The sequence below is a fragment of the Stomoxys calcitrans genome, chromosome 5, assembly GCF_963082655.1.
Source record: "Stomoxys calcitrans chromosome 5, idStoCalc2.1, whole genome shotgun sequence".
NCBI lineage: Eukaryota > Metazoa > Arthropoda > Insecta > Diptera > Muscidae > Stomoxys > Stomoxys calcitrans.
The window spans coordinates 11,155,976-11,180,025 of NC_081556.1; the positions used below are offsets into that span (position 1 = coordinate 11,155,976).

General features: G+C 35.4%; 1 protein-coding gene across 9 annotated transcripts; it reads left to right on the forward strand.

Annotated features, from left to right (window-relative positions):
* The first annotated feature begins 205 nt into the window (after nt 1–205).
* LOC106082556 (heat shock factor protein) lies at nt 206–20,004 on the forward strand. Of its 9 annotated transcripts, none has more exons than XM_059369103.1 (11): nt 206–380; nt 1,244–1,547; nt 7,832–7,940; nt 9,688–10,225; nt 10,300–11,101; nt 11,939–12,252; nt 12,350–12,455; nt 14,225–14,359; nt 14,678–14,753; nt 16,801–16,872; nt 19,381–20,004. In XM_059369103.1, exons 2-11 carry the CDS (start codon nt 1,443–1,445, stop codon nt 19,497–19,499), a joined length of 2,376 nt encoding a protein of 791 aa, XP_059225086.1. In that variant the 5' UTR covers nt 206–380; nt 1,244–1,442; the 3' UTR covers nt 19,500–20,004. The 9 variants fall into 9 exon arrangements, with proteins under 9 accessions (XP_059225086.1, XP_013100588.2, XP_059225087.1 ...); XM_013245134.2 differs by having other exon boundaries at nt 14,228–14,359; XM_059369104.1 differs by having other exon boundaries at nt 206–346.
* Nucleotides 20,005–24,050: the final 4,046 nt, after the last annotated feature.

Consider the following 24,050-nt stretch of genomic DNA (forward strand, 5'->3'; position numbering starts at 1 on the left):
TATTTTGTTGTTGGGCAACTTCCTCTACCTGTTAATTAATATATCTTGATTTGAATCATCTTTAATTTTATTTGAATATACAAATTTGAACGATAAATCTGCAACTAATTGAAATTTTATGCGGCCGTCGATTGAAATTTTTCAAATCTCCCGATTTGCCGCCGCCGCTCAATACTTTGGCTAAGCCACCGCCGTCGACGAAAAGGCTCGGCTTTGTTCTCTGTCATCTACTCGTAAAGTGTGAAAAAAATTGTGAAATTTTCCATACTGCGCTTCAAAGAAATACTTAATACAAGTTAAATCCAATAAATTACATACAATTTGACTGAATATCAAGTAATTTAAAGTAATTCGCTTTTATTTTTATGCAGTGAACAAGTGTAAGATAATTAAATAATACAAATTCGGATTGAAAATTTTCCATCGTGCACTTCGGCATCGAAATTTATCAAAGTCTCGTTATCTTCCCATTTTCGTCGGTGATTTTCTTTTAATTGCCTTAAACACACACGAACGCACGATCAAACGCACCTACGTATGCCATCCATGTACACCAGTCATTCCATGTTTAAATGTGTGTAGTGTGCTTGACCAATAACAACCGCAATTTGAACAAAACAAAATGAGAGAAATCATTGTGTTTTTATTTTATTTAATTTTTCTTGTGTGTGTGCCATACGGATTTTGGTTAATTTAAATAATTTGACCATGCTTTTTTAAAAAATTAAAATTCATTGTCCTGTTTGCCAAGGTGGCACTGGTTGAATCCAAAAGTTCAAATGGAAAATCGCAGTAAATTTTGTGTCGTAATGCCTAAATTTAATGAATAGAGAACTAATTTATGCGGATTAAGTGGCCATGACCATACTGAGTGATTATAGTACTGAAACAGCAAAAAAAAACAAGTGGCATATAATTTTTTATAAGCTTTTAAGAAGCTAGTGTTAAAAATGTATTATGATATGTTTTAAGGAATTGTTGCAATGATTATTAAAGAATAAGTGAAAAATTAGCTACAAGCAAGCAAGTGGTGGCAACGACTGACGTGTATCTATCACTACCCAGTGTTTTTGGCTGCTACCTATAAACAACATAATGCCTTGGTGCCAGGCAACCTAAAAACAAACAAACATGCATTGTGCGTGTCGTCATGTCCCGCTCATCATATTAAGGCGGACGAGCAGTACAACAATCACTAAGTCTTTTCCTTGATATTAAATATTGAATACCGTTTATATTTCAGTTAATCAACAACAACTACTAGAGAACATAAAAGAGGATATTCAAGCATACTATTAGCAAAAAAGTTAACAAATCTCACAGACAATTTAATCTATTGTACAAGAAGTTTTTTTTTTCTTTGAATATCAATCTTCTTAATTGTGTACAAATTGGAGCCGAAAAAGGATAAAACTGATAAATCCTCGTCGAAAAACAAAGTGATGCATACGTTTGGAGAAACTGGAGCTGGAGTTCCGGCATTTCTTGCCAAACTCTGGCGGTTGGTTGAAGATCCGGAAACTAACAATCTTATATGTTGGAGTAAGGTAAGTAGTAAATTGATATAAAAACTTTCTATTGAATAACAGGGAAAAACTCACATATAAATTAGTGCTGTCCGATTCATGTTTTAGCTCAAGGAGAAATAACCTCCTTTTTATAACCGAAACCAAACGGCGTACCGTTATACGGCACCTCTTTGGGGAGAAGTTTTTACATTCTTATTTTCATGTCATAGTAATTCATTCACTAATGTCGCCAGCGTTGGGATATAGCCAGTTATAGCCAGGATTCGAACTCTGGCGTTCGGCGTCATCGGCGGACATGCTAACCTCTGCGCAACGGTGGTCTCCATTGATTATTTAAATGCGCCAATAAATCACATTGTCATATCAAGCATCATAGGCACTCAGTATTTAAGGAAGAGCCGATACCGCCCGACCTCTCACTGAGACTCTTCTCTCGAAACCGCTAATTGTCCGCGACTGTAGCTGCAGCTACCGAATGATCCGTATGGAGCATTCCACTATCCCTAAAGCGCCTGGTAGTTCCCAGCTGAGCTTCACATGATAACGATGGCAGATGGTTGTTCGTACCGGATTAACCCGATGAAGTTCTACATCGGCAAGGGCCGCCGCCTCAGTGTACAGCACACTGCTACAACAATAACAACGATGATAAACAATAAACATTCGGTGGCATAATCTATCGTAATGATTCGCATACTTGGCAATTTGTCTTTTGATATTATTATTGTACTATAATTGTTTGGAATAATTAGCAGAGTGATTGAAGACAGTCAATGATTCGAGTAAAGAAGAATTCTGCAGACCTATATCCCTTCTATTGTAGATACTCGAGCTTGTTGAAGACTTTCCGATTTTACACAACACAACGACTGTTCCACACACATAACATTTCGTGATGGTTCAAAATACTGCGTCATTGCTAATCTCCGGGCAAGGGTTCTGAACCCTTTGCATCTGCCCAGCCTCTCTGAAACTCTACTCTACACTGTTTGTGCGGTTGCAGCAATCCGTATGGAACATTCCACTATCCGCTACCTTGTGAACGGCTGTAGTGTATTTCCTGATAAATATAAAAGCGCATGAAAACTGTAGACAAGTTTATGTGTTTTATTCTCCAAACATTAGTAACTGATTCTTTTATTTTATCGATGCAGCAATGACCAGATATGGTCTGTGTCCGCTTTTTAGGTTTTCGAAGGTCGAAAAGTTGTAATCGAAGACGTCATATACTTGTATAAAACGTATAAAAAGTAGTAATACCTGGAAATAGATCCGTTTCTTGTTTAGTTTCGACAACATATTGTTTTAGATTTGTTGTTATTGCTATAGCGCCTATATAATTCCGGAGCTGTTTGACCACGATATTCACAGATGCCGCCAGTATGTATTACTGATGGAGAATAACAGTAAAAAAAAGGTTGTTGATGTTCTCAACAGGATTGGAAGTAAGAAGTTTATAGTAGCACATTCTAACCTATACATCAGTGTTGCCATATTCATAAATTCATAAAAGTTGAATCTTATTGTATGATTTCCTAATTATTTTTTAATTCTGTCAAAAAACCACTTCCGACGCATAATACATACGTTTTTGAGGTATGTATTATAAGTCGGAGATGTGTATTATATAAGTCGGAGATTCCGACAGATCATCTCTACCAATGGCAAAGTTAATTTCTCATTAGATGTGCTTATTTAATATGTTGTTGTTGTAGCAGTTTGTTGTGTTCTATCTTTCGTCCGCTACTTTTTCCACTCGAAGAGTACCGTAGCAGACCCACGGAAATTTTGAAACTTTTATTTTTTTTACTGACGAGTAATTCTTAATTCAGGGTACGAATCACGATAAAATAGGTATATTCACCAGCTAGTCGATTGAATCATGTCTGTCCGAATGTTGAACTTTCCGTATGCAGGTTGTTTGGGATTTTAATGGGCCAATATATATTTAAATTTATTATTTAAATAAAGAATCGTATGCACGAGTAGCCTTATATGAAGTCTCATCTCCCAAATGGTTGCGAGTATATCCCATTCTGACCTTATATTAAGGGAATCAAAACACTGGCGATCGATATATGTATTCTTCCATTTCGAAAAAAACGAACATTTGCAAAGTGCAGCAACTCAACAGATATATTCCTAAGACATCAGAATCTCGTGTATATGCAACGGACTATGTATTGGGTTGCCCAAAAATTAATTGCGGATTTTTCATATAGTCGGCGTTGACAAATTTTTTCACAGCTTGTGACTCTGTAATTGCATTATTTCTTCTGTCAGTTATCAGCTGTTACTTTTAGATTGCTTTAGAAAAAAAGTGTAAAAAAGTATATTTGATTAAAGTTCATTCTAAGTTTTATTAAAAATGCATATACTTTCTTTTAAAAAATCCGCAATTACTTTTTGGGCAACCCAATACATTGTCACGAATGTTCTTGTTGGCACGAATTGGAAGTCGTCTTAGGGTTGCAAAAGCCCTCGACCAACCGATAGGAGCCATGAATTTCCATTACTCTGCAATTGCTGGGAGATGGCATAGGATTAAGGGCGATCACTTGGATTCTCTTTAGGTACACAGCCCTCTCATAATTTTGGACTTGGGTGGCGGCCTGAAATAGCTAACAAAAAAAAAAAACTAAAAAACTTCTCCGGCCCCCTGTATCCTATCTTTGCCATTTGCTTCGTTTTCCCCTACCTTATTTATGCTACTGTATTCTGCTAACCTTGCCCTTGCCGATTAAGGATTTCACCGGGTCAATCCGGTACATACAACCGGCTGCCATGGGATTGAATGTGATGGTAGTATGTATCTGGTTTCTTTTTCTTATCTCCTAGGTCGTACACAATGGACCAAGAGGCTCAGAGTGAAGCGCCTAGGTATGAAATGTCTAGTTTTGGCTCGTTGATACTATCTACCTAATCAACAATCCCATTGCAGGCGGTTGTACGTACCGGATTGACCCGATGGAATTCTTCATCGGCAAGGGCTGCCGCCTCAGTGTACAACACACTGCTACATCAACAACATCTACCTAATCAACCTCGTATCCCCTTTTTCTTTTTTATTTTTGAAGCCCTCGTACTTCTTCTTTGTTGAAATTTTGTAATTGTAGAACTATGTAGGCCGCCGTAGTCCAGAGGTTAGCATGTCCATCTATGACGCAGAACGTCTGGTTTGGAATCCAGACGAGAATGTCAGAAAAAAAAATTGCAGCTGTAATTATCCATTACTAATGATGGCAACATTTACAAGCTACCGTGCCATGTAAATACTACTTCCCAAAGAGATGTCGCCCTAATGCTAATGCAGGCTAATGATCTTTGAAGTTAAACGTGAATCTGATGGACTCAGTGATATGTGGGCATGTTCATGGGCAAATATGAAGTTATATTACGGTAGTATGATTAAAATTTGTTTCATATATAGTTCCACTCTGCCTATAGAGCTCCAATTTAAAACAAATCTATGGATCATAAATTATGAACCAAATCGATATAAATTAAGATTTATCTCCTATATTAACCGATCTCTCGAATTTATATTTGATATTCATATTTGATGCTTGATAAGACAAAATGCTTTTAAAATTATGGTTTTCTCATTATGATTTCCTTACCAAATCCACGATAGGTTGCCTAAAAAGTAATTGCGGATTTTTCATATAGTCGGCGTTGACAAATTTTTTCACAGCTTGTGACTCTGTAATTGCATTCTTTCTTCTGTTAGTTATCAGCTGTTACTTTTAGCTTGCTGTAGAAAAAAAGTGTAAAAAAGTATATTTGATTAAAGTTCATTCTAAGTATTATTAAAAATGCATTTACTTTCTTTTAAAAAATCCGCAATTACTTTTTGGGCAACCCAATATTAAAATTTGTTAATATTTTTTGTTTAGTGCCATCGATCAGTGCACAATGGTTAGTTATTTGATGATATTTCCAAGAAATGTGTGACCTTTTCAAATTAATTAATTAATTGCTGCAAACCCAAGAGCTAACCACTAAAAGGACGCGGTTAAGTTGTTATCAAACTTGTTTTGAAAACATAAACTGTGATTCTAAAAATACCAAAAAACTACTCTCCATGCTACACTTTAGGAACATAGCAAAATATGGCAGACAATTCAATTATTGCCTATACAATAGATAATTGTGTTACAAAATATATATTTATTTATGTGTTTATAAAACAAATCTCAACGTTCGAGTATAGAGTATGGCGTTGCAGCGATGCGCTGAATCATTGCCAAGCTAAGCTAGTGCTTGTAGGCGAGAGCCCAGCAGACAAACGAACGACCTGAATGCCGTGTATGGCGTGTAATGTAGTAGTATCTATGTGTACTCGAGAGTGAATATTGGTTTTGAAATGAGCGAATGGCAAGATGGTAGACTTTGGAAGTCAACACTTACACATGGTATTCGTTAATATATGCCTTCATAGTAGTATTTTTTAAGCAGTTTTTACTTTTTTACTTTTCACTTTTACTTTTCCCTGGTGTTCTTGCTTGCCTCTCTCTCAGTAGCTTTATTGCCAGTATAGGAAAGTCAATAATAAAAAGTTCAATTACTTTTATATGCGCCTTTTTGTAGTGGTTCATTTTCAATATAAGTGTTTCGAGTTGTTGTGTTGTCCCAGGGTAACGTGAATCTACTAAATTCTTTATGCATGCATATTCTCTAAAAAACCAAAGTGTGGTCTACGACAGACGATCACAACTTAGATGCAGTTAGTCTTGACCAAGACTAGACTGCACATGTAACATTGAGAAACGATTCTAGATTTTGCTGAATGTGCTCCCTTTCTATAGTAACAAAGCCCACCTGGTCGTTTAGTTTAGAACCACCCGTATAGAAGTCTATGTAACTTCTGCTACCAGGGATATCGTAGTTTTAATCGGTTGTATCAGGAATTGTGGTTGTAAAGCGGCTCAGGTAGGGTATAATCCAAAAAGCGGCTCAGGTAGGGTATAATCCAAACTGCCTGGAACATCGGATAACACAGTGTCCGTAGGCGCCACATGACCAATGAGAAAGCTCCCTTAATCTCACGGCAGTGGTCGCTGCAATTTGGATAGCCACAATGTCCAGTCGCATAAGATGTAGCATTAAATTCAGTGCATCAGATGGTGTTGTCCTCAGTGCGGCTGTGATGCACAAACAAGCCATCCTTTGGATCCGGATAAGTATTGAGCAGTCGGTGGACTTTTGAAGAGCCGTCCACCAGACCACAACACCATATAGCCTTATAGGTCTGACAACTGCAGTATATACCCAATGCATGCCACGCGGTCTAAACCCCAACATTTGCCAATGGTTCTCTTGCAGGTGTATATTTGGGCGCTTTTCGCATACTTTTTGGCGCTTTTCCCATACTTTATTTGCCAGCACAGAAAGCGAAAGAGTGGTTGAAAGCGAACAAAATTTTGATAGGTAATTGAAGGCTTGCAAATTTCTGCTGGAAGTTTTTTCCAACAGCAATTTGCAACATAGAACAGACGTTTTTTGAAAACCAGGCTTTTTATTCAAATAAGTAGCAAAGGGGTTTTAAAGCTGTTGTTGTAGCTGTCAGTTTGTCATTGGGTTGCCTAAAAAGTAATTGCGGATTTTTTAAAAGAAAGTAAATGCATTTTTAATAAAACTTAGAATGAAGTTTAATCAAATATATAATTGCCATTTTGTTCGATAACCTTTTGCCATCTTCCTGACAAATTTAGTATTCCACGCTCATAGAAATAAATTTGTGTGTGCGTAAGCGACTAGTAATAGCATGGAACTCTGTTTTATAAACGTCAAAATTTGCTTCGCTTCTGTCAAAAATCTTACTAGCGCCTGGGCTACTCAAAAATTATTCATCACACTAAATGTCATTCTTTTACAAACTCTACAACTTTGCTATCACATCGGCGAACAGCCGATTGTATTGACATTTTTTTGTTAAATTCCATAATCAAATTTATGTTTGCGGTGTAAGTAACTATTTTATCAAATTTTTAAACATATGCTTTAAACATTCCCCATATCGACACAGCAAAACCACGATGGGAATATACATATACATTTATGAAAGTTAAATGAAATTTTAAAAATGTGGTTTCTGTAAGTTGTACATAATGCATGTACACGAATAAACACAAATAATAGTAACAAACCAAGAGCTAAAATATAAAGCTTACTCTAAATTGCGATAAATGAAAAAAAAATCGATTAATTTTTACAATCTATTACACATTATATAAACTATTATTGGAATATTGTTAAAACTTGAGTTTGTTTCTTATTTGCAAATTTACTGTTTTTTTCAGGATGGACGCAGTTTTATCATCCAAAATCAGGCTCAGTTTGCCCGAGAGCTATTACCTCTCAACTACAAACACAATAATATGGCATCATTTATCAGGCAGCTCAACATGTGTAAGTATTTGTTTTATGGTGTTAACACGTGAAAAAGTAGGGTAGGAGCGTCAGTCTCCCTCAAGAAAAAAAAAAACGGCGATATAAAATGAACTTTTACACGTCAAGAAAAATGTATTTAAATAAAAAAAATTACAATGCTCTGCATTGCTTTATTTATTTGCATACATTTTGCTGCGCTGCCAAACCACTATTATCGGCTTCATTTGACAAAAGTTGTCATACGTAATAAAATTTCTTATGTTGGTTGCGCTGTCAGACAACATGTTAACTGTATATTAGTGGTTATACATAATATGCCAATTATTTATTTCAAAATTCAGTACTACTAAGCCTTATTGGCCAGATTTTTATACGAATCATTAAGAAAAAAAGATTTTATAAAACAAATTTGGCACTTGGAAAGTTGCAAGGCGTATTTATCAGTTGGCCGCATTTGAATTTGATATGTCAACTCATTTTTGAATTCGCCGTACAAAAATATAAGCTTCAAAATAAATATTTTATAAATTGCGTTTGCTGCTGTTATGGTTTTTAAACTTAGGGTATATAATGTCATGCGTCTAGCAACCTCTTTCACTATCAGTTTCACTAGGAAACTTAGGTCTTTTGTGTCGCTCCCGGAAGATCAAAAAAAGCGCAGAAGAACACTGATAAAATTTACGTCAGGACAATGCCAGAAATTAAAGTGAAGATGATTAGGAGCCAGCATAGATGAAAAAACGGCCAGGCGGTATGGAGAAGCTCCCTCCAATATGCAATTTAATGCTATAGTAGTCCAAAATGGCAAAAGGACTATTGCCTGAAGATAATTTAGACAGGAAAAAAGGTTTTTGTATAGGCATCATCCTGCAATTACTCTCGCAATTTTAGGTCAGTCTCACAATAGGCGATCAACCGTCTATGACTCCTCCTCCTCATACTCACAAATCAAGTTTAAGTCCACCTTGTGACCAGCGCAAGGTCAAAGTCCTGATATTGCAATGGCTTTTTTGGACATTAAGTGGTGAGAGCGGCAGCTCCATCACATCTAGGAGAGGTCCCCTGAACATATCAAGTTACCAAGTATTTTGGCAGCATACTATATGCACTCTGAACGGCAACACACCATAATGACAACGTCATCCTCGTTGCCAACAAACTTTAACTGTCCTTTTCAAATGACGTGAAAATCCGTCAATCACCACAAGAGGGGTACACTGATTGTCACTCCACTATCCACAACCTGTGGACTAGCCCGGTAACTCGCAGCAAATCTTCTCGTGGCAGCAATGAACACCACACAGATCGGACCTCAATGTTTCAGCCAGTTTTGTGGTTAAAGTCTCTGGAGTTAATTGGAATTTGGAACAGTTTTAAATGTGTTTTCTTGCTTGACACTAAAAAATTAATAAACTTCTTTCTTCTTGCTCTGATTGGTCGAAGCAAATTTGTCGAACATTTTAAATGTCAGGGCGAATTGAATTTTCTTCGCCCTGTTTACAAATTTTGACATATCAAGTTCTTAAAAAAGATGTGTTGTTGTAGCAATTCGCCGATGCGACCACCTTATTAAATACGCTTTGGAAAGTGGTTTACTTTCAAACAACCTATTGAAATTTATATAAAAAATTAAAAAAAAAAACATACCTAAGTGTGTTTTTATTTCGATTATAAAAAAATACTAAATGCAACGTTTTAAAGAAAATTTATGAAAGTTGTTTTTTATACTCCTTTGGTTAAATGATTTAATTTTCTTTCATTCCAGATGGTTTCCACAAAATCACCTCCATTGATAATGGCGGCTTGAAATTCGATCGCGATGAAATGGAATTTACACATCCCTGTTTTAAACGCAACTGTCCCTATCTATTGGAGCATATAAAACGCAAAATTGCCTCCACCAAATCTGTGGACGAGAAATCGGCTATGAAACCGGAAGCTGTTAGCAAAGTGTTGCAAGATGTAAAAGCTATGAGGGGGCGTCAGGACTCTTTGGATTCGCGTTTCTCTGTAATGAAGCAAGAAAATGAGGCACTTTGGCGTGAGATTGCCTCATTGCGTCAAAAACATGCCAAGCAACAGCAAATTGTCAACAAGTTGATACAATTTTTGATAACCATTGTACAGCCACAACGTAACAATATGACCAGTGTTAAACGTCACATGCAATTGATGATCAATGATATACCAGATGAAACCAAGCTACGCAAAACCAGTGAATCAGAATCAGACTGTGGACCTGTTATTCATGAATTGGGTGAGGAACTTCTAGACGAAGTTTCTGAAGTGGAAGCAGATACAATGTAAGTGGCAGGGTACAATTATTTTCTTTTTATTATGATGATTAATGGTAAATAATTGCCTTTCTTTAATACAGGGCTCACAGTCCATTTGGCCAACCTTCAACTCCAACCGCCACAGATCTCGATGCAGCTGCTTCTCCACAGAACATTGAACGCCCCCAGTCGACCATCAGCATGATGTCTCAAAATTATGATTATTCTAATCAAAGTGTTGAGGATGCCTTGGGTTATATGGCACCTGGTTCAAATGCCGCACCACCAAAGGCAGATAGTCTTATACAAACTGTTAATACGGAAGGCTCGAATATATTCTATCACATAACTGAGGTGCCAGATGCTCATCCAGAAGCTAGTACACCCGCACCAAATATTAACTACAATGAAGAAAATGTGTTGACCACACCCATGGTTCGTGAAGAAATGGCCCGTAGTCAGTTACTCAAAGAGAGAAATCGTCTACGCCGTAAGGAGACTGTTGCCGATGCAATGGCTTCATCGCCAAAAAGCAGTGGCAGTGGTAATGGCCCTCAACCCAAACAACAACGTTTGGGGCAGCAGCTTACTCAGGCGCAAGAATTGCCACAACCCATACAAATTAAATCGGAACAGGATCCCATAGATCCCATGATGTTTTTAAATGTTTATCCTGATAGTAACAGCATGCCTGCAGATCCAAATTTAATTTCACCCAATCTTAGTGAAGATTCTCGCCAATCGGCGCCCAGCTCCTCAACTGGGGGAAATTTTATGTTGAGTAACACGTCACAGCGCAACAATTCGCTTAAGGATGGCAATATGCTGGCAACAGGCAACAGAAATGATTTATACAATCCATCTAGCTTTATAGCAAATGATATGCCCGCCGAGATTTTTGAGGTGAGTTTACATGCTTTGCCTCCGTCAGACCTATAAATCATCCTCAAAGAAAGCAAAATAAATGATTAAACCTATGGAATTTTCAAAAGGGTAATTCTTAGCTACGTTTTCATCAAGTCTTTGCACAAGTAAACAAATAGATTACAAACAAAAATTGGCAGGTGGTCAGTGGTTCATCTGGACTTTGCACAAGTAAACAAATAGAATACAAACAAAAATTGGCAAGAAGTCAGTGGTTCAAATCCTGGCGAAGGCAATTTAAGTTTTCGAAAATGAACAAATAAAACAAAATAAAATTCTCCTATTTATGGGTCGACTTTGGACGGCAAGCCAACTCCAGTTGCGTTGCCAACGGCCAAATATGTTACAGAAATTTTAATTTTTATATTGAATTACGTACTTTTGTACAAATTTCTAAGTGGAATGAAATTGACAAAGATGTCAAATTTTATACTAATTTCTACTTCGTGGTTTTCGCTCCTGACAATGCAACTGTAGTTGAGTTACAATCCACAATACACCCATTAGTAAATGATTTTCGGATATGACTAATGAGAAAAATTTCCTTGTCTTCCGCAAATAAAATTGGGAGAGCTTTATAATTTTTTTTTTTGTTTGATCCCACACGTTTAAAGTCGCTTACGCATAAGGTCTTCTGTAAATCATACTTTGGAATTAGAGAAGTGCACATCCCTTATTAATTCATAAGGAGTAGGGAGTGACTCTGACATTTTTTGTGTCTGCAAAATAGGGCCTTTTCAAAGTGAATTTTATCTCTGAATTTTCGTGCTGGGTTATTTTACAAGCAATTGACATTTTTTTATATTTAATTTTTAGGACAATTCAATTATGTCGGCTGGAGACAATAGCAATTTTGTTGCCGATGACTTCAAAATGGCTCAACAACAACAGTTTGGCCTCTCCACGGTGAATAGCGGCAAATTTTCCTCATATATGCCTAGTACTAGTGCCAACAATGGTACAAATAATGGCTCTAGAGTTTCAACATCAACGGCTGGGGATGCTGGTGGATTGGCTACAGAAAGACCTTCTACCTCAAAATCAAATGGGAACAACAGCAACAATATGACTTTAGCCAAATACAATAGCAAGACAGGAGCACACGAGGATGTTATGCGGTTGAGTACTGCGTTAGTAACTGAGAATATAAAAATTCTTAGTTGCATTCTTTGAATATATTTAAATACTAAATCACGATGTTTTCCCCCTCCCCTCTTTTATATGTAGTAATGAAGTTAGTGGTCACTTGGAGATTGTACAGGACGAACTGGACACTTTGAAGGATTTATTACGCAGTGATGTTTATTCTTTGGATCACAATACCTTGTTGGGCGTAAGTTCTTTGCCAATAATTAGTGGTCAAGATGATGCAGATGTAACTGCTGGCAGTAAACAAAACTTGAATATTGAGAAAATTTCAAAAACTAACGCAAATCCTAGTAATGGAAATGACTGTGAAGAGGAAGATATAGAACAAACTCGTTACAAAATACTCCAATTTCTTAATGATAACATATTTAACGATTTAGACTAGAGCGAGGGCGATCCTTTTGCTCTATGGAATTTCGGTGTGGACTTGGTTGAACAAAAAAAAAAAAATAATGTTGTCCTTTTGTTAAGCACAGTTTGTAAGATTCTTTCCTTTTTCTAATGAATTCTATCATTGGCGGGAAGAAAAAAATTGTTTTCTTGAAAAACTTAAATTTAGGGTGTCATTTTGATACAAATTATATATCTGAAAACTTAACTTTCTAGGGAACTACTTTAAAGTTTAGTGCACATGAGTTCTAAGTGCATATTATACTTTTTTTTATATAAAAACAAAATCGTACGCAAAAAGGCTTTTGTAGAAGGTAGCTGAGATTTTGATAACCTTAATATCAATATAACAATTTGTATTAAATTTTGGAAACTGTTCAATATTAATCAATAAAAACTGAAGTAGTAACTTTCATGAAATTTTTCCTATAATGTATTTGACGTCTTTCTGTGTTAGTATTTTTTTAACATTTCCCACAATGTTTTTAAAAGAGAAAATATTGGTTTTTTACTTAATTGTGTTATACAAACTTAGGCTATCTTTTTCCTTTGAAATACGTAAATTGGTTTATACCTTCTATCATCACACTCTAAGTGAATAAACATGAGTCTGTCTGTCCATCCGCTTGCCGATAGAGATCGGGGATTTCAAATGGTCCATAATGGTGCATATATGGATATAGCTTGATTGTGATTTATTTTTATGGACAATACTTATGCCCTCCAAACCCCTCACAAAGTACGGTCCAGACAGATATATAGGTGGCTATAGTTCCCATATTAGAAGAACTCCAGATTTGACTTCTCGAGCAGCAATAAATTGATAAATTGATCGCCCCCTTTTAATCTTTTGAACCCTTAAGCAGCCTAATTTTAACTACAATTTTATTTTTTCGCTTATATATGGACAAATGTCCTTGTTCTTGAGCAACCAAAGTTCGGCCCTATTTTCTCCAACAACAAACAACGGTTTAGATTTTTGAAATACCATTCATTGCAGTTCTGCTGTTACAAAATTTACTTAGAATTGGAATAAAGATGTCTTTGGTCATATCTAAACAATTTCGGCTATCAATTCAACAAAGCTATGTGAATTTGCATTCAAATTAACTCACTTATGTCTTTCAAATAGGGGTCGTGGTTATTTTTCTCTTCTTTCTTAAAATTCAAAGTTATTGCATTTCTTTTTTATCTCTACAAAGAGATATTCTAACGAATATTTAATAAAACAAAACAAAAATTTCTCATTCTATATAACATCTTCTGTGTGTATGTTGCAAATCACAATAAACACTTGGAATACCAACCAATCAACATCAATCTCTACCTCTACAAATTTATATGTACAAAAAAATTAAATATATAACTATATATTTTTAATTTTCCAAAATTATTGATTATGGGCACCACAAATCTCTCCTGCTGTGAGGAAGGGCAACATAAATATTTTTTTTTTATTTTATAAAAACTTAAAAAAAAAACAACTACAACATTTCAATCAATGGCTTGCCTTGAGATACACACGCACATACTCCCAATTCCTCCTTCCAATTACATCCCAAGAAGTCTTCAAGGGCACGTACCAACACCACAACATCAGCGACAGCTACCAATAATCCAACTTCAAAGTTCAATATATTTGAGAATAATAATAATATATATTTGCCGCCAACTCTGGAAGCGGAAATCCTGCAAAAGGTCAGATCTAACGAAAAAACAATGCATTTAGTCTTGGAATTGAAACAAAAATTCACTATTGCACTTAAAAAAAGACAGTTTTGTGGTTGTTTTTATATTACACGGATGACAAAACCTGTTCTTCCTCCTATAACGGCATTTCTTCAAAATTCCAATGAGGTCTACTTCAAAAAACAAAAATTCTAACAAACATCTCTAAATCATTGTTTTCTCGTACATTTTAGAAAAATTTAATTGTTTAGTTGAACAATTTTATGTGAATTCATTTTTTTACAGCAGTTTTCTAATTCCCGATTATTTTGTTTTCATTTTACACAGCTCTTCAGTGATAATGACTTACTGAATGCAGGATCATATGGCTTGCACCTACCCAAGGATGGGAATGACAAAAGTGGTAAGTTGCATGATTTGTCATCAATGAGATTTATTGTACAACTTATCAGTCAGGAACAAAAGTTAAATACAATCTACAGGGCGTTTGTGCTAGGAAATTGTTCGTTACATTGCGGTAAACTATACAAAAAATCAAAATTCTAAATTTTAGTTTGGAAAAAGAATGAAAATATGGCTAGCAAGAAATTATTTTTTTAAGAAGTTTTATTAAAATTTGTTTTAGTAAAAATCATAAACATTTAAAATTATTAATTCTTAACTGGGGTGTTTATAGAAAGTTTCATCTCTATTCCTCTATTACCTATTGGGTTGCCCAAGAAGTAATTGCGGATTTTTCATATAGTCGGCGTTGACAAATTTTTTCACAGCTTGTGACTCTGTAATTGCATTCTTTCTTCTGTCAGTTATCAGCTGTTACTTTTAGCTTGCTTAAAAAAAGTATAAAAAAAGTATATTTGATTAAAGTTCATTCTAAGTTTATTAAAAACGCATTTACTTTCTTTTAAAAAATCCGCAATTACTTTTTGGGCAACCCAATATAATGTATTGTATTGGGTTGCCCAAAAAGTAATTGCGAATTTTTCATATAGTCAGCGTTGACAAATTTTTTCGCAGCTTGTGACTCTGTAATTGCATTCTTCCTTCTGTTAGTTATCAGCTGTTACTTTTAGCTTGCTTTAAAAAAAAGTTAAAAAAATAAGTATATTTGATTAAAGTTCATTTCAAGTTTATTAAAAACGCATTTACTTTCTTAAAAAAAATTCGCAATTACTTTTTGGGCAACCCAATATAATGTATTGTATTGGGTTGCCCAAAAAGTAATTGTGTGACTCTGTAATTCCATTCTTTCTTCTGTCAGTTATCTGACGGATTATCTTAATCTCTCGCTGAGCATGGGCTCATTTTAAAAACGTAAGCCCACATCGCAGCAGTGTTCTACGTGCTGCAGTGGACAAGCGGAAAAAGCAAATCATACCGCTTAGGAGGTAAAAAATTTTAATACTCATTTTAGTCCTTGGATTAAGGCAAAACAAGAAAAAGCATATTTTATTTAAATAAATGTTTCTCGGAGTTCATGAATGTGATTTTATTAAAATCATAAGCAATTTTGTCATTCCAGAACGCTTTTTGATTGAATAAACATGGCGAAACATCCACAAATCATATGGTGCAATCCGCCATTTTGCCATCAAGCTGATTGACGGTTTGCCAACACACACAAAGAAATTTGTGTGCGTACATGAGCAGAGAATATGCGAAAATAAGGTGACAACAAAAATCTGACATCTTAATAGCGTCAAATCGGGCCGGCTTGTAACAGCTGTTCGCGTGAGACCACCTTGTTAAATCCGCCTTGATTGAATAAATATGTTGATATATATATCTTTGAGATTTGTCATTCAAATTGAATGATGACACCATATGTTTTAATAAACGGCCGTAAGACAAGTCGCTAGCTAATCGGGGATAGCATATTTCTCTATACAAACTAACCGATAAAATCCGCTTAATGGGCAAATGAAACACAACTAATATCAAACACCGGACCGTAGCGCAGACGCTGAACGCCCGGGTTCGAATTCTGGCGTGACCATCAGGAAAAAATTTTTCAGCGGTAGTTTTCCCCTGGCAACATTTGTGAGGTACTGCCATGTAAAAACTTATCATTGAGCTTAAACTTGGTTCAATGATAAGTGAGAAGTTAGCCCTGTTCCTTTGTGGAATGTTCATGGGCAAAATTTGCAATTTGCAATGTCAACGTCAGTTAAAAGTTGCCAAATTAGTCAACAGGCAATGGAACTAACGTGGCCATACATTATCGACCCATTCATTAAATGACAATTCAACTGAAGTTTTGTTCCCGTTTGACCATAATCGAACCATAACTTAGTTCAGTATCAAGGGGAGGCAGAATTGCAAAAAATGTTATGTAAAATTAAATTTTTTCAACATGCGAAAAGTAAAACGAATCTAAAATGTTTGACTGAATAGTTTTAAAACTATGTGTAGTATAAAATTAATTTATATCCATCTTATTGTAATTTTAGGTTCTGAGTTGACGGCTTATCAACCCATGTACGATTTATCGGATATCATAAACGAACAAAATGATTTAGATGGTAAGTAAAGTTAATAAATAAATGTCCGTACATTACCCCATTACTTGGACGCCCCGGTAGACGAGTCTAACGGTAAACAGCTTTATTTCGCGTACTTATCCAGTAACAATTTGACAGAAACTGAACTTCTGCCGAAATTTGCAACCTCTCATTTACAAAACTCTCCAAATGTTTTTCGTCCTCACACTCTCACCGTAAACCGAATGATTTTCCGTAAAATTTTTTGCACATTTTTACAAATTTTTAAGTACGCGAGCACTCTAATTGCTGCGTTATGTTGCCATATATTCTAAATTACCTTAAAAGTGTACTAGAACCGAATTTGTTAACAGTAGGATGAATTAACGTTCAGGTTAGCTAACTCGTACTTTATTTTTTCTACGAGAAAACGGCTCTAAGAAATCTAGAAGACTTGTTCATTGATTTTATCACAGTTTTAAACCCATGAACATCTCTTGGCCGCCTTCACCTCCATCTTTTACTTGTTGTGTGCTTATACATATATGAGGTGAAAGGGGTGGAGTCCTTGATCAGGAATGTTCGTGAACCCGACTTCAGTTGATCCTCGTATATTTACATCCAAGTGCATTTAATTAAGGGATTTATAGTTGAAACTACTATTGGTAGAGGATACTGCTAAGTTTGAAGTCTATGACCCCATTAATAGAAACTTTCCAAACAGGGGCAAAAAAAGTTTTGCTATGTTTTCTTTTTAAACTGTACGTTATATTGCAACTGGTTATTCCTCACTCTTTGTTGTAGTTAATAGATGTTTCCTGCCCTTTTGGGAATGCAGTTTCTTTGGAAATGTCGCAATAAATAACATTGGCATTTGTATTAAACTAGCCGAACCGGTCCCGCTCCGCTGCGCCTTCTTTAACTATCTAATAATTTTTTAGGATTGGGACACTTCGCCCTGAATGCGGATATCAAACTCGTGCCATTGTAGCCCATGACGCTGAACGCGTTCGAATTGTCCATCAGACAAAGCGGACATTTGTGAGCTAAAATGCCATGCATGGTCATTTAAAAAATTTTCCGCAAAGGGGTGTCGCACTGCGGGACGCCGTTCGGACTCGGCTATAAAAAAAGTCCCTTATCATTGAGTTTAAACTTGAATCGGAAAGTACTCATTGATATGTGAGAATTTGCCCTTTCTAGGTTCCTTGTGGTAAGGTTCTTCCTTAAGGGGAATGTTCTCATTAGGGGAGGGATGGCACCTCAGACATTTCGACTCAAATATGGACATCAAATTCGTGCTGCACTTCCAAATCCCTTTAATTCGAGCCCCATATTGCCATGGCCGGTAAATATGAACCGTTTGGGGTTGGGGCGGCCAAATTCAAATTCGTTTTCTACTCTCAAATAGCTTTTATTTGAGTCCCATATTGTCATAATGAGTCACATAACCTCTTTAGGAGGACAAGCGCCAACTAGACTTGAACGCAAATTTGTATATCATATTCGTAATCTACTCCCTAATACCTTTCATCTGAGTCCCATAGGCATATTAGCCGACCATGGCTATGTTGGCGACCTCCCATTACTTGGAATTTATGTTTTATGCCATATTTGTAATCTACTGCCTAATACTTTTCATTTGAGCCCCATATTGGCATGAACTTTGAATATATCTGGGTACTTGGACCCAAATTTTAATACCATATTCGTTTTCTAGTCTCCAATACCTTTCATTTGATACCCTTATTATGCCCATCGGATCACTTTCGGATATGGGTGGCGTTTTTGGGGTAAAGGGGAGGGTCCTCCTCCACCCGATATCTACAAATTACATAGCTTATGATTGCTTCCAGACAAACGTACACAATCTATGAAAATTTTAAGAAAATCGGTTCAGCCAAGTATCATATAGTCATAATTTCGTTTTTGAGGAGTGGCTTGACCTCCTATTCTTCGATCTGATTTTGTATGCCAGATTCGAAATCTACTCCCGCATACTTTTCATTTGATACCCATTTTGTCCTTATCGTTCCATTTTGAGGGTGTTTTTGGAGTAACGGTGGAGGGCCCGCCCCCTTCCGTTATCAATAAATTATAAAGCCTATTCCTACTTCCTGACCATATTCGTAATCTACTCCCGAATACCTTTCATTTGAGTCCCATATTGTCACGATCGTCAAATAAACCTATTTTAAGGGGTTTTGGGGCTGAATCCCATATTGTCCCGATAGGTCCACTTTTATTTTTGGGTAGTACTTTTGGGGTAAGAGGAAAGGTCCGCCCCCTTCCCGATATCAAAAAATTATATAGCCTAGGTTTCCTTCCAGACCAGCCGTGTATTTGAAATTTTCACAGATTGTGTAAATCTAATGAAAATTTCAAGGTAATATCCGTTCAGCCGTTCTTGAGTCTATACAGAACAAACAAACACAAATTGCATTTTATTGTATATATAAGATATACACTGCATTAGAAGATGTTTCAAAGTTCTTCAATAGATTTTTAAACTCAACATAAACACACAAAAATTGTAATTCTCTTCCCCAGATGATTCGAATGTTCCCAGTGCATTGATGAGACCACAAATAACTGAAGCACCAGAGCAGCGAGGAAAGCAACGTGGAACCGTACCCAGCTCGGTTTTGAATACCCCTTATCACGAATAAACGCGTTCATTGGGTCCTACGTTTAAATAACATATTCGTATTTTTTTATGATACTATTTAAGAAATTTAACAACAGGATAATAACTACAAATTTATGAATTTGTAAAAACGTTAAAAAAATGACAACAAGGAAACAGGCATATTATATACTATTTTTTTATATATACAAATATAAAAATATTATCTTTAAGATTAAAAAAAAAAATAACAATGTTAATTCAAATTAATACAACCGATTATTTCGCTATTGTAATCATTTCTTAAATGCAAAAAACTTTAACAATTAACTAATAATATTTCCAATAATTAATAGGAGTTATGTTTGAAGACATTGAACTTATGTTGATGCATATTTGAAATGAGTAACAATAACACTTTTTTAACTTTGAATATTTGTAAATATGTTAGCACTGCTAGGATTAGACGTTTAGTTTTCAAAATTGAATTATCTCCCAGTTACAAAATATACGTTAAAGCCCTTGAGCTTTTAAACTTTACCATTTCATATATATGTGAGTTCAAGGCGTATTTAATAAGGTGGCCGCGAATCGGCGAATTGTTACAACAAAGCTTCTTTTTTTGGGAACGTGATATGTCGAATTCTATTCGCCGTGACATTTCAAATTTTCGGCAAATTTGCTTCGGTCAATCAGAGCAAGAAGTTTGTTTATTTTTAAGTGTCAAGCAAGAAAAAACAAATTTAAAAACTCCCATAAGCTCCAAAGGCTAACCCACAAAACCATTAAGAAGGCATAGTTTTCACAAGGTTATTATAGCGGTAGATAGCTACCAAGTGAAACTGATGTTAAATGCTGCAGCATAATTAGCGTATTACTAGCAAAGGGCTCAAAAAGGAAGATTTTAACTAGAAGATGTTTTGTATGACTTTTTGAAGCTCTTGGATATTTTTGGGATTTTCAGGTCATTTGAAAAGGATAGTTAAAGTTTGTTGGCTACGAGATGACGTTGTCATTTTGTGGTATAGCCGTGTGGCAAGATTGGCCAATGGGCGTGATGTATCTCCCGAAAGATAAAGTTTGTAATATTCACCAATATGAGGTACATACATTGCAATGACAGGACTTTGACGTCGAGCTGGACATATGATGGGACTTACATTTGATTTGTGGGTATGTGGCATTGCCCAGAAATTGCGGGGTGGGTGCATGATTATGGCTAAACGAACACCTTTTATATGTCTACATTTTCTTCAGGTACATTGTCCTTTAGGCATTCTTGACAACTATAGCTTTATATGGTAGATTAGAGGAAACACTCCAGCCCGCCTGGCTGCCTTTTTGTCATTCATGTTGGTCGTAAACTTTATCTGGGTTCTTCTGCGCTTTTTCATTCAAAAATCAATTAAAAATTTATTTATTTCGGAATTTATAGTTTTTTTAAGTCGAATTCAAAAATGAATTAACATGTCAAATTCTATCAGCTGGGTTGATGCAGCCACCTGCTAAATACGCCTTGCGTGAGTTTTTACTTGTTTTAGCCATGCATGTATTATTTTAGAATTATTTTTTAAAGGTGCATATTTACTTTTGTTTTGTTGTTTGTCCAAAAATATATGAATTAAATGAATATTGGGATAACGCAAAAGAATATGTAAGATATAATCTAAAACTCAGAAATTAAAAAAAAAAACAACCAAAATTTAAATGTTCAACTTGTTTATGTGCAACAGCAGCGACTGAAACTTTGTAGTGTAACAATACCTTAAAATAGACTGATTACGTTCGAAGTTAGGTTTACATACCCACATAGATGTTTCGATTTAACTTCCATTTAATATATCCCCACGTCTCTATTCTGATAAGAAGTATTAGAGTTGTTTGAATTTATTACTCTTTAAGCCTGATACTACGTTCGCTTTTCGCGATATTTTTTTGGCGATTAATGTTTTCAAATAATGGACTTTAAAGCAAAAAAAATATATAAAATTGCTAATATTATTCAGTAGTCCATTCCCCCATTACTTATGGTAAAATTTTAATAAAAATTGTTATTTTATCATTTATATATGTACTAGGTGAACCGGGCCCGCTCCGCTACGCCTTCTTTTACTTTATATGGAACAAAATTATCCTTTGCATATTTATTTTCGATAATTAAATTTTGGAAATCAGATTCGTATTCTACTCCCAAATACATTTATTTGAGCCCCGATGGTTAGCAAATAATTGTTGTTTGTGGTGTGTTTTAGGGAAGGGGTACACCCCCAATACCTTTCATTTGAGCCACACATTGACGTGGTTGGTAAATATGCCCGATTTAGGGGTGTTTTGGGGAGTTGGGTGATCCCCTAAGCACTTAGCCCTTAAAATATATCAGCATCGTGCTCATTGCCATAGGCCTCAAAATTGTTTATCAAATTCGTTTTCTAATCTCAAATGCTGATATCAGATTCGTGGTCTACTCCCAAATACCTTTCATTTGAGACCCATATTTCCATAGTCAGCAAACATGACCGGTTTCGGGGAATGGGACGGCCGTTCAGTGACCTGGCCCTAAAAATACTATACTTAAATACCTTTCGTTTGAGTCCCATATTTGGTAGGTTTTGGGGCTGCCCCCTTAGGTACCCCATCAGAAATTTGGATATCAAATTTTTATTTTTAGGTTACTTTAAGAGTGCACACAAAATTTCGCTTAAATCGCACCACCCATCACCGAGATCTGGCGTTTCTGAAAATTAGGGTAAGGGGGAGGGTCCAACCCCCCTTCAGATATCAAGAAATGTAGTACCCTTTTTTCACCACGGGATCATTGTTCACCATCTGTGAAAATTTCAAAAAAAAATCGGTTCAGCCGTTTTTTTAAGGAAACAAACAAACACAAATTGATTTTTATATATATAAGATGTGTAGTATACAAAAAACATGGGATTTCAACGGTGAAAAGCGAACATAGTACCAGCCATTATATAAAACGGGCATTATTACCTAATACTTTGTTAGCAAGTCATCTGATAACGCAACCAATAAAAATTGGTATTACTTTACTTTAATTGGCTATAACAGAAAATGTGTCCCAGTAGCCGAACGTAGCCTTCCAAGCGCCTCGATCTTCTGCGCTCCCCTTCTGACACCATGTTTCGAGATGTGTTTCACCTCTTGATCATTCCATGTGACTTTTAGCCGTAACGGAATTTATATAAAAAATTAAAAAAAAAAATGTGCGGAAAAACTTTTTTTCATTGCTACAAAAAATTGTTTGCCTACGTCACCATTTCCAAAAAAAGGGCAATTTTATAAAAAAAAAAAAACTTTTTTGTTGTTTGCGTACATTTTAATTTTTTTTTAAGCTGCTTCTCACAAATTATTTCAATTAAATATTTAATTGGTAATTAAATAGTTTTCAATAAAAATATTAATTGATTTAATTATTTTTTAATTGAAAATATCTTTTTTTTTAATTACAATGGTGATTGAAAGTTTTGTAATTTTCAATTAAAAAATTAATTAATTCAATCATTTTTTAATCGAATCTTGAAAAATTTTCAAATCTGGTGCTTGAAGGAAACTATTTTTTTTTTTTAGTTTGCGAACATTTTCAATGTTTTTTTAAGCTACATTTCTCTAACAATAGAGGTCCCCTACACAAAAAAAAATTCGCAACAATTTTTTCAATCTAGATATAAAGGGAAGGAGATTTCAAAGACCCATACATCGCACATTTCCCCAAATCTAAACCATGGCAGCCGGTCCTATGTGCCGGAATATTTTTTTAAGCTGCTCCTCATCCAACATTCTTCTAATAACAGAACTCCCCTACACAGAAAAAAATCGATTTTTTTCAATTTATATAAAGGGAAGGAGATTTCAAAGACCCATACATCGCACATTTCTACAAATCTAAAACAATACCATGACAGCCTGTCCTACGTGATGGAGTCCTTCAGCGCCCAAGGTCTGCCGCCTCAGTGTACAACACACTGCTACGACAACAACAACAACAAATCTATAGTGCACCCCTACGCGACACCCGAAATTTATGGAGAGCGCCCGTGGGGGAGTTTTGTTTTTATACGGGCCCAGACAACACTCCTCATGTTCATGCTCCAGGAGGTAAACATCTGTGTACCAAATATAGAAATTAATTGAACCCATCGAAAAGTTTCATAGACTTTTTTAATTGGGTCAATTAAAAAATTAATTTAAATCGTCAATACCATCAATTAAAAAATTAATTTAAATCTTCAATACCATTTTTGTTTGGATCAATTAAAAAAATCAATGAGCATTTCAAAAATTTAAATATTTTTTTTTAATCGAACATGCAATTATTTCAATCGAAATTTTTTTAAATTACTTTTTCAAACAAGGTGATTGATGTTATAATTTTTGTGATTGAAGCAGTTTCAATTAATAAATTAATTAGATCAATTAATTTCGTGATTGAAACCGATTTTTTTTTTCTGTGTTCTGGATCTCTACACACAAGTTAACTTGCAATAAGTCTGATGCCGTCTGGTCCAATGTATATATGTATATAGATACTCCTAGCGATGACCAAAAACCTGTGATGTTTTAAAATGCCTTCACT